Source organism: Xyrauchen texanus, chromosome 18, assembly GCF_025860055.1.
Source record: "Xyrauchen texanus isolate HMW12.3.18 chromosome 18, RBS_HiC_50CHRs, whole genome shotgun sequence".
Classification (NCBI taxonomy): domain Eukaryota; kingdom Metazoa; phylum Chordata; class Actinopteri; order Cypriniformes; family Catostomidae; genus Xyrauchen; species Xyrauchen texanus.
The window spans coordinates 10,867,522-10,878,624 of NC_068293.1; the positions used below are offsets into that span (position 1 = coordinate 10,867,522).

The 11,103-nt window shown below is 39.5% G+C and overlaps 1 protein-coding gene across 1 annotated transcript; it reads left to right on the top strand.

Moving 5' to 3' along the window:
- Nucleotides 1-3,944: 3,944 nt before the first annotated feature.
- LOC127658579 (cell surface glycoprotein CD200 receptor 1-A-like) lies at nucleotides 3,945-9,932 on the top strand. Its single transcript, XM_052147946.1, has 7 exons — nucleotides 3,945-4,243; nucleotides 5,683-5,754; nucleotides 6,584-6,889; nucleotides 7,089-7,352; nucleotides 7,671-7,788; nucleotides 8,509-8,572; nucleotides 9,412-9,932. The coding sequence occupies exons 1-7, from the start codon at nucleotides 4,174-4,176 to the stop codon at nucleotides 9,502-9,504; spliced, it is 987 nt and encodes a 328-aa protein (XP_052003906.1). The 5' UTR covers nucleotides 3,945-4,173; the 3' UTR covers nucleotides 9,505-9,932.
- The last annotated feature ends 1,171 nt before the right edge of the window (nucleotides 9,933-11,103 follow it).

An 11,103-nucleotide genomic window follows, 5' to 3' on the forward strand; every position in this document is an offset into this window, starting at 1 on the left:
CCCATGAGGACACAACACTTCTTGTTGAGTGTGCTTGTACCCGTGGGGGGGGGGGGGGGCTTGGGTGTGAAAGGCCAACATAATGGCATCCACTACCCAGTGGGAAAGCCTCTGTTTGGCGACAGTGTTCCCTTTCTGCTGTCCACAAAAGCAGACAAAGAGCTGCTCAGAACGTCTAAAGCTCTGCGTGCGGTCCAAGTAGATATGCAAAGCACGTACCGGACACAGCAACGAAGGGGCTGGGCTTGCCTCCTCCCGGGGCAGCGCTTGCAGGTTCACTACCTGGTCCCTGAAAGGAGTGGTAGGAACCTTGGGCACGTAGTCCGGTCGCGGTCTTAGGATCACGTGAGTGTCTGCCGGACCGAACTCCAGGCAGCTGTCGCTGACAGAGAACCCTTACAGGTCCCCGACACTTTTGATGGAGGCGAGCGCGAACAGGAGGGCCGTCTTCAAGGAGAGGGCCCTAATTCTGACTGATTGTAGCGGCTCGAAGGGGGGTATCTGAAGGCCCGAGAGGACCACTGAGAGATCCCTGAGGGGAACAAGCTCGGCCGAGTGGGATTTAACCTCCGGGCGCCTCTTAGGAACCTGATAATTAAGTCGTGCTTACCCAAAGACTTGCCATCTACTGTGTCGTGGTGGGCCGCAATAGCAGCTACATACACCTTCAAGGTGGAGGGGGACAGCCTCCCTCCCTCCAACCTCTCCTCCCCTCCAACCTCTCCTGTCCAGGGGCCAGACATGGAGGTTCCAGAGGTCTGGGTGTGGATGTCAGAACATGCCCCGTCCCGGAGAAAGAAGGTCCTTCCTCAGGGGGATTTGCCAGGGAGGGGATGTCGCGAGGAGTATGAGATCTGAGAACCAAGTCCGAGTGGGCCAATAGGGAGCCACTAGAATGACATGTTCCCTGTCCTCCCTGACCTTGAACAGCACCTGTGCAAGAAGGCTCACTGGGGGAAATGCGTACTTGCACAACCCTGCGGGCCAGCTGTGTTCCAGCGCATCTGCCCCGAGGGGAGCCTCTGTTCGGGCGTACCAGAGCGCAGTGGGAGGTCTCTCGGGAGGCGAACTGCTGAGAAGGACACATATGCCCCAGGAGCCTCTGGAAATGTTTTAAGGGGACCGCCGTGCCCGGCCTGAACGTGGTGAGACATTTCAGCACTGACTGTGCACACTCGTTGGTGAGGCGTGCTAACATTGAGACTGAGTCTAACTCCATGCCGCGAAAAGAGATGCTCTGAACCGGGGTGAGCTTGCTCTTTTCCCAGTTGACCTGAAGCCCTAAACGTCTGAGGTGCCTGAGCACCTGGTCCCTGTGGGCGCATAGTAACTCTTGGGAGTGGGCCAGGTTGAGCAAACTGAATTGCATAAATGAGTTGAATGGTCCTGGCCAGCCAGCGTGATGGATTGGGATGCGAGAGCCATGCGTCCAAGCTCCGTGCTAGGGGCACTAAGGGGACAATTATTTTTGACGTACCCGGCGGGGCTTCGTAGCAGGGCGGAGTAGGTAATGCTGCGTCGGGAGGCAAAAAAGTGTCCCGAGGCTCTAGTGCTGAGAGAAGACTCGAAGCACTTACCTCGCTCCGTACACCCGGCGGGGGGCGGGTTAGTGACTGCGGAGGAGGTCCCACGGAGGCGTCCTCTAGACTCATCAGAACCGGCTGGACGGGGGACAACAGTCGTGGGGCTGGAGGCGAGAGGTCTGCGTCCAATGTGCCGGGACTGTTGAGGTGTGGCGGCAGAGTGCCGAGAGAACAGCATTTGCGGGCCAGGTGACCCAGAGACAAAGGGAATTGCTCTTTTATTGAGAATGTGTGTACCACAGCCCAAAGGGGGTGTGACAAAGTAAATAAACTTAACTGAAGATTCTCCTCCCGGCCATCCACCGACGGGCGTGCACCTTCTGCGGGGTGCTCAATGGTGGGGCTGAGAGTAGGGCCCGGGTTGAAGCGGAGCTGTATGTTTCTTAGGTGCCGCAGGAGAGCTGACGGGGTACGGCCCGTGCTGGAGGTGCGATGGGGCATGATGTGATGTTTTCACCGCTGAGAACTGCTGGGCGAAGTCCTCGACGGTGTCGCCGAAAAGGCCGAACTGGGAGACAGGTGCGTTGAGGAAGTGTGTTTTGTCCACTTCGCGCATCTCGACCATGTTCAGCCACAGATGACGTTTCTGAACCACGAGAGTGGCCATCGCCTCCCCGAGTGCCCACGCTGTGACCTTCGTGGCCCTGAGGGCGAGGTTGGTCGCTGAGCGCAGTTCCTGCAGCACGTCGGGATCAGGACTACACAAGTGCAGATTTTTAAGAGCCTTGGCCTGGTGGACTTGCAGGAGGGCCATGGCATGCAGGGTGGAAGCGGCCTGTCTGGTGGAACTGTAGGCTTTGAAGGTCAGTGAAGACGTCATCCTAGAAAGGAGAAAGCCGCTGATATGCGCCGTAGATCAAACAGCAATCGTATTCATAGATGGGAGGAACAGTGTGTGACTCGCAGCTCGCTGCATACACAACCATTCGGCTCCGAATAAAATTTCGGAATGAAACAGATGCATTTCCCTCCCTTTATAACCGTATGGCGGTATAATCCGGGGGCGGGACATGCAAATTTTGTCTTCCAATTTCTCATTGGCCTTTTCTCATAGATCAGAGATGCTAAAGGCTCTCAAGAGAGACCCCTAGTGTCGCTTCTTTGACACAATGTCGAAGTGAGCGACAGACGGGGAACATAAGGTTTCTTTTACAGAGAGCTGTCAGATTTGTTTTTCCTTCAGACCATGATGAAAACGAACTGACCAATGACATATTAGCTTTTTGCCATTTTTCCAGGGTGAAATTCCAAGCTTTTAATTTTTTATGGTCTCTGTGTGAATAGATCTTATCAGTTCATCTTGCAAAAATTTCACAGATTTGGTCTGAACAGGCCTTAAGGCATTAATCCATGTCTTCAGCAGTGATATGATAAATGTGGGTGGGAAAAAGATCAATAGTTAAGTCCTTTTTTTATATACATTTTTAATCCATTTTAATTTTTAGGTGAACTAACCCTTTAAACGAGTGTGGGATCTGACTGTTATGGTGGATGGGAATGTTGATTATTAAATAAAGACTTAAATTTGGACATGTGCCTCACACAAAGCAATCACATGGCATCGCAAGACCTGGAATAAAGCGAATACGAATATAGGATTACTATTATGATAATTTTTATGGTGCCTTTCTAATTTTTGGAGCCACAATTAGGACATTCTAAAAACATCCTTTATGTCCCACAGCAAACTAAAAATGTAATTATAAAGGAATGAGTAAATGATAAGAGAATTTTCAAATTATTTAACATAATATAGCATTGGGTAAAGTAATGGAATGAGTTTAATAGGGCAACATTTTAATGATGCTGGCAAACATTGCCCCAGTGATGCTTTGTCATGGCACCTGTGAAAGATTTTAAATTTGGGTATTTGAGACAAAACTAGGCGCTTAATACCTTTTGTATAAACTTTTGATTATTTTGCTTGATTGTTACAACTTTATTTTTTATTTAGCATATTTTTCCAATATGTTATAGCAAGCAAAAAGGTTTTTTTCACCAAAGCAGGCTTCATCATAAATCAGAAAGTTCAGAATGGGGCTTTCAGGTTGCTGTAAGGTGTACTCTCGTAATTCTGTCAACTGGATAACAAAATTAACCAATATCACCTTATAGGCTACACACTGACAAACTGCAATGTTCTTGCTTTAAGAAAACACTCTCTCACAAATGACTGCAGTGGTTAACAAGGCAGGAAGTCAACATTTTCATATGTGGGAGAAGAAAAAGAAATGATAAAAAAAAGAAAAAATGGAGGAGTGTACGACAGCATCACACCATTAAAGGAAACAAAAGGAGGAGAACAGAGACAAGGGAAAGAGAGAATGTGTGAGAGATTGGTAAAGAGTAGCTTCAGATTAAACCTGTATTACTTTATTCTTAAGAGTGATTAAGTGTGTCTATAATCAGAGTGATGAAAAAAGAATGTGTGACTTTTAAGTGCTTTTGAAAAAGACAATCGGGCAAGCTGGTTAAAAGTACTTTGACTACAAGCGCATAACAGTTTAAATCTGGACACAAGAGTTCAGACCATAGAAAGTATATTAAAGGAACTTGTGAGTGAATAGGAGTTGACTGGAGTTTTTAAGCCATGACAAACAATAAGACATTGACAGTGGTCATCCTCCTGAGCTTCTTCGTGGCAAGACATCATACCAAAGGTTAGTTCAAATAAATTTCAATGTGAAAATGTCTGTAGCTATACTTTTAAGAATCATTTCACCCTTATCTTATGAGATGTAATAGATAACCTAAGTCATTTACCATTTTATGTAGGCATATTTTTGATTTGTGGTTAACATTGTGGCCTGTGGTTTTTTTTAATTACAAAACTGTGTGTCAAACGTTTGCCAACACCTACTCATTCTTTATTATTAATATTTCCATATTTAACAACAATAATAGTAAAGTATTATAAATTATGCAACTGATGTATGTGAGTTATTTAGTGTCCAAAATGTATTAGATTACAGCTCTGCACACTCAGGACTTTCTCTTCAGATGCTTTTTAAAAAATGTTGGAGCTCCCATGTATACTGGACACTTGTTGACTGTATTTCCCTCACTGTCTGGTCCAACTTACCCATTGCAAAAAATAAAAATAAAAAGTAGTTTTGTACATAAATTCATATAGTAGGCCTACCTCGGTACAATTATATATATATATATATATATATATATATATATATATATATATATATAAATTGTTTTTTTTGTCAACAAATGTAATCAAGCATTCAAGCGTAAGCATTTAGTTTGAAACATTTTAAGGCTAATGTGTCCAAACTTTTACTCGACTTTAGTGTATATTGAAGTGTCAGGTCATGACTTAGCAATGTGATTAAATTGAGAGTGTAACTGACAGTAATTGTTGATCACTGTAGGGGGAAATCTAATTCTATACTGTTCCACTTACAGTAGAATGCAAGGAAAGTTAGTATGGTGCCTTTCTGTGGTTACATAGAGCTCAAAATAGTGATGGATGTAGAGCAGAATGAGGAATCTGTACTCTCACGTGCATGTGATTCTTTGTGTGTGTTTCTATTTTTGTTTGTTTCTATTATAAGAGCACATGCCATGACAAGGCTTTCTTCCTTTCTGGGGGGATTCTATGGGTGTAACTGATTTGCTGAGGTTTGTGAGGCTGACAGAAACACCTGAATAGAAACCTGTAAATGTAGAGCATGACCTTATGAGCAAGTGTAATGTACATGGAAACAAATGACATTTGTGCTTTGACTGTTCACAATAATGCCATTAAATGTAGTTCATGGGGTGGTATGTCAGTTGTTGATTTACTGCAGGCCAGGTGTTCAAACTGCATTTGGTTCAGAATGACACCCCTTTTCCTTGTACTAAAATAATCTTGATAAATGCTTGCCTATTCTTTAACCAAAAATCAGAGATGATATAACACATGATTTATCCATGTGATCGAAGCTTCTACTAAACTTTAGCATCCCTACACTTACATTTGTGTAACAAACACACAGTCTACTTTTGAGAAAAAACTAACTTGACAGACTCTGTTTCCATGTTCTGAGTGGCTGAGCTGTCATGATAACATGGTACTAACATGCTTTATCACTAACCATCTTAGGAGAAGAGCAAAACATCAACTTAACACAACCACTTCAAGCTAGGAATGACAAGCTGGAAAGTAAATTAACAGGTCAGAAAGCTACACTTTTATTTTCTTCCTTATTATTTATTTGGGTAAATTAACCACCTTACCTTTAGATTTCAGACACATTAAATATTAAGATTTGTTCAGTATCTTGCATAACAGAGTATTGTTCTTGCAGAGTGTAGTCAATGTTAAAAAAAAAAATAAAAAATGTAGTAAATGTAAGGAAATTATGTTCTTGTCTTTTGCTATTCTGTTGAAAATGGTTTTAGTTCTTGGGTATCACAATTTTAAGTAAAACTACAGTTTGGAAATCACATGCTTACTCCAGACTTTTCATGCTAGGTTAATTTCATTTTAGATAATTCATTTATCTAACATATGTAATAATTTGAACAAAATAAACCATGGTATTTTTGCTTTAGGGGATTTAATGCTTTAAAAAAATGTTATGGAACTTCAAAGTTTACCATATTCGTGGAAAGTGACAAATGTGTCACATTTGTTGTGAAAGTAAAGCTTCACTGTCCAAAAATATTACAGTAGTATAGGTGTTATTTGGGGTTAAGGAAGGAAGCAACACCATGGTATAAGAGCAGTCTGGCATGGCTGGGAGAGATAATTTTAGTTAGATTCATGTTCATCATGTCTTAATATTTGTTTGTGAGTTTGCTTGCTAATACCAACCAAATCAGCTATAGAGTATGAATAGAACAACAAATGTTTTATTATTATTTTTTATTTTTTTTTACCATGAAAGCAGAACAAACAGTTATTTTTCTTTTCTTGTAATGCTCTAGATAACAAATTCTAATTATCACTATTATTCAGCTATTTTAATCTAATTTTATACACATTCAAATATTTTCTGTAGTTTTCAAAGCTGAGACGTTTGTGGAGGGCCACAATGTCAATTTAACATGTGGAAATTCTGAGGTTAAATGGAATGAGCTGATCTATATCACCTGGAATATTAGCTTGAAAAGCAGAAAGTGTTTCATCGGCATGGAGCCATCCAGGCTGGAATCCAGTTGTAATGATGGAAAGATGCATCTCAAACACTCAAATGGAGTTTCATTATTCATTTACAACATTTCAAAGGAAGATGAAGGATTTTACTCGTGTGATATATCCTATAGGGAAGGAACATATGCTCAAACAGTGAATGTTTCTGTAATTGGTAAGTACAAGTTATTGTTCACATCAACTTTGTTTCATTCAATAAGACTAGTAAAAACTATTATACTTCTCAAAGTGGTCACGAGCTAGTGAAGAGTGAACACTTCGATTTGTTGGACTAAGTATTTTGGACCAGAAATGTAGCCAATGGTATTGATATTCTGGTGTGTTACTGATATTATAAATTCCTTTTTTTTTAGTTCCCAATCTTGTCAGCAAGCAGGAGTTTAAAAATGGTCAGTGGTATGTTGTCTGTGAAGCCAAATATGAACAGTCTGCACCCACTCTTCATTGGGAACCTGCATTGCACATTACTCAGAATACCAGCATTATCAAAAATGGTAATGTGCATTTTGTGGAGAATCGAGTATATCTGCGCGATGTTGTAAATGTTAGTAACCTCACCTGTGTGGCCAATTACCCTAACTGGCAACAGCACATAACACCTGATCTTAGAAAACCAGGTAAGCACACTGTATTTAAGTGCATGAACACTTTTTTTCAATGACTTTCAATGAGATAGTGGGTCATTTTTATGAAATGATGCTCAGACTCTAGCTAAAAATGGTAAAAAGAAATTGACAGCACAAAGCCTATGGGTGGGAAATCATTAATGTATACGTACCCACATTATAGCAACAGTAGGTATTACATTCAAAAAGACATTTGCTTTGACAATACAATACTGCAGTTGTATCTGTTTATATTCCATTTTAAATGTATTATATTTATTATATAATTTGATATTAGAGTTAATTTGAACTAATCTTTTCTCATTTCAGCTGTTTCAGATCACAAATTTCCATGGGAAATTATTGCCATTGCAGTCGGCTCTGTGTGTTTTATCATTGTATTTCTGGCTGTGGTTTATGTACTATGCAGGAAGCTTAACAAACTAAGGTAGGATCTCTTAATGCCATGATTAACTGCTGTTGAATTGAACCTTTTTGCATATATATATATATATATATCAAGTCAAGTGGTGTATATATATATATATATATATATATATATTTGTTTATCTCCTTTTCTCCTCAATTTTTGGAATGCCCACTACTTAGTAGGTCCTCGTGGTGGTGCTGTTACTCACCTCAATCTGGGTGGTGGAGGACAAGTCTCAGTTGCCTCCGCTTCTGAGACAGTCAATCCACGCATCTTATCACGTGGCTCGTTGTGCATGACACCGTGGAGACTTGCAGCATGTGGAGGCTCATGCTACACTCCACAATCCACACACAACTTACCACGCACCCCAATGAGAGCGAGAACCACTAATAGTAACCACAAGGAGGTTTCCCCATGTGCTTAGGAGACCTGACTACAAACCCTGGAGTCGTGAGTTCGAATCCAGGGTGTGAGTCGTGAGTTCGAATCCAGGGTGTGAGTCGTGAGTTCGAATCCAGGGTGTGCTGAGTGACTCACACCCTGGATTCGAACTCACGACTCCAGGGTTTGTAGTCAGTGTCAGTACTGGCTGAGCTACTAAGACCCCACCTTTTTGCATATTTAAATTATCTGGCCTAACCCTTCACCTAAAATTTTGTGATCGAGAGCATTGGTAGGTTGATTCATTATTAATGTCTGTCTTATTAATAGCTATTTTTTTCAATGTCTGTTTAGTGTATTGAAAATGCTTTGCTGCAAATCCAAAATCTCTACCCCTGCTAAAGACAAACCAATCCAGGTAAGGAGTAAGATCAAGTGGTGTTATATATATATATATATATATATATATATATATATATATATATATATATATTTTATTGTATAATTATTATTTGTATTTTCTTTGGACTACATCAAGATTGACTATTTCATTTGTTTTATGTACACTGTCAAACAATAGTTTGGACACACTTGGCTGAATTTATGTACATTGCCTTATGATCTAAAGGCATATCCTTAAGTGCCTTAGACCTTAGTTTTGTAGACAAAAATAAATGTATGAATTTATTTAATTAACTAACAAACAAAGCTAACATTTTAATTTAAAGGAAAATTAAGTGTGCAGATCTGTCTTAAATTTAAGATAGTTTGGTAGTACTTTATAATAAGGTTACATTTGTTACGATTAGAATGTGCATTAGGTATCATTGACTAACAATGAACAATATATATTTTTACAGCTTTTATAAATCTTTGTTATTAAAAATTTAATTGTTCATAGTTCATTCATGTTGATTCATAGTGCATTAACTAATGTTAGAAATACAACTTTTGAAACGAAAATTAACTAAGATGAATAATTGCTGTAAAAGCATTGTTCATTGTTAGTTCATGTTTACTAATGTTGTCAAATAATGTTAACAACGCTAACCTTATTTTAGTGTTACCAAGCATTTTTTTTTTGCTCACAACATAATTCCCATACTTCCATTTGTTGTAGTTATGAAATGGAAAAAGTAATGATAAAGAGTAAGTATGTGTGTCCAAACTTTTGATGGGGAGTTTTTGTATTTTAAACTGCATAAAAGCATGATTTTTGATGTACCACTCACTGAAGCATATGCTATGTGTATGAAGCCCCATGATGTTGAAGAGGTGGAACCCTATGCAAGTTATATACAGCGAGTCAACTTCATCTACAACTCCTCAGCTGAACTCTTCAATGCTTAAGCAGCAAGCCACACACTTTCATCACTTTTCACGATGAAATGGGATACCAGAAGAGTGACACATGTTGACTAAGAATTTACAGAGAAAAGTGTGGTCAGAATTACACACAAGAAAATCATACACATGAGAATCATACTCATTTCAAGAGAGCATCTCGAAACAAACTGGCTTTAACTGAGGGACAAATGCCACACTAAGTAAAATTATGAAAGGTGATTACAAAGGAACATACTTTGGACTACTTCAGCGGCAGCGATATCATTAAAATACAGATTTGTAGACATTGTCTATTATTATTCACTTTAACAAATATTTTTATTTTCAAATTTGTGACGATATCTTTCCTTTCATAGTTTAAAAGGTGATAAAACTACAGCAAACAACTTTGTCCTCAAAATACTAAAGTGGGCCTTGTAAAAAAAATCAAAGAGAACATATTTTACATTTTGCACAATTAAAATGTATAAAAAATATATAAATAAACATAATTACTTTAAGTCAAGTCTTGTAATTTTTATTTGAATATCATCTTTCACAACACACATCGTTTCAAAGCAGCTTTACAGAATATCATGCATTAACAGAAAATGAAACTGTAATATCTATAATGTCTATGAGTCATCATTATGTAGTTTGATAAAATACAAGTGTGAATTGTGTTTAAAAATAAGTATTTAAATAATAATTGTATTTAGAAACCCAGTGAGCAAGCTGAAGGGGACTGTGGCAAGGAACACAAAACGCCATAAGGTTAATGGAGAAAAAATAACCATGGGAGAAACCAGAATCACTGTGGGGGCCAGTTCCCCTCTGGCTAACATCATGAATACAATGTAAATATTACTTATGTATAGTGCAAGTCATGGTTAAAAATGATTAAACTAAGTAAGTGTTAAGGGTCAGTGTTTAAACAGAATTTGTATGAACTGTAAGATTAATGACTAATATCTTTGAAGTCCATCCTGGTTTAACTGCAGAAGTTTACATAGATACAATTGTCCTTGTTAGTTGGCTGATGAAGGCTTTTGTTGCCAATTAATTGATAGACGATGTATTCCATTTCAAGAGTGTTGTCCATCATTAGACAGAGGTGATGCTGGCTGAGATCAGTGAGGTGCATCGCAATTCAACCTGGCCGGTTGTTTCGGTGAGGTCTATCCTAGGTCCAAGGTTCAGACAATGGCATATGATGTATCCCATGCCTTATGGTTGGAGTTGGCATCAGTTCATCCTCTGAAGTCCATCGTAATAGATTGAAGTGTTGTTTGGCTGACACTGGCTACCATTAGTCATCATCACTCAGAGACACGTAGCAGTGGAGTCCAACATGATGCCGGATCTGGTGAACTCAGGATAGGAGTTCCGAGGTTGAGACAGGGAAACTAATAAAATAATATTAACATAGATGCCATTCAATATATTGCAGATTTATAGATCATGATCACTGTTTCTGGTTCTAGCAGACCTAACTAAAGCAGCCTAATTGTGAGTTGATGGATAAATTGGGTGTATGCCTGGCTAAATAGATGAGTCTTTAGTCTAGAATTAAACTGGGAGACTATTCCATAGTTTAGGAGCCAAATATGAAAAGGATCTACC

Bases quoted from the DNA above. Each gene is read 5' to 3' on its own strand.
- LOC127658579 (XM_052147946.1), top strand. From the start codon at position 4,174: ATGACAAACAATAAGACATTGACAGTGGTCATCCTCCTGAGCTTCTTC. The intron at 6,890-7,088 runs GTAAGTACAAGT...CTTTTTTTTTAG, and splicing joins AGTGAATGTTTCTGTAATTG to TTCCCAATCTTGTCAGCAAG. The intron at 7,789-8,508 runs GTAGGATCTCTT...ATGTCTGTTTAG, and splicing joins AGGAAGCTTAACAAACTAAG to TGTATTGAAAATGCTTTGCT.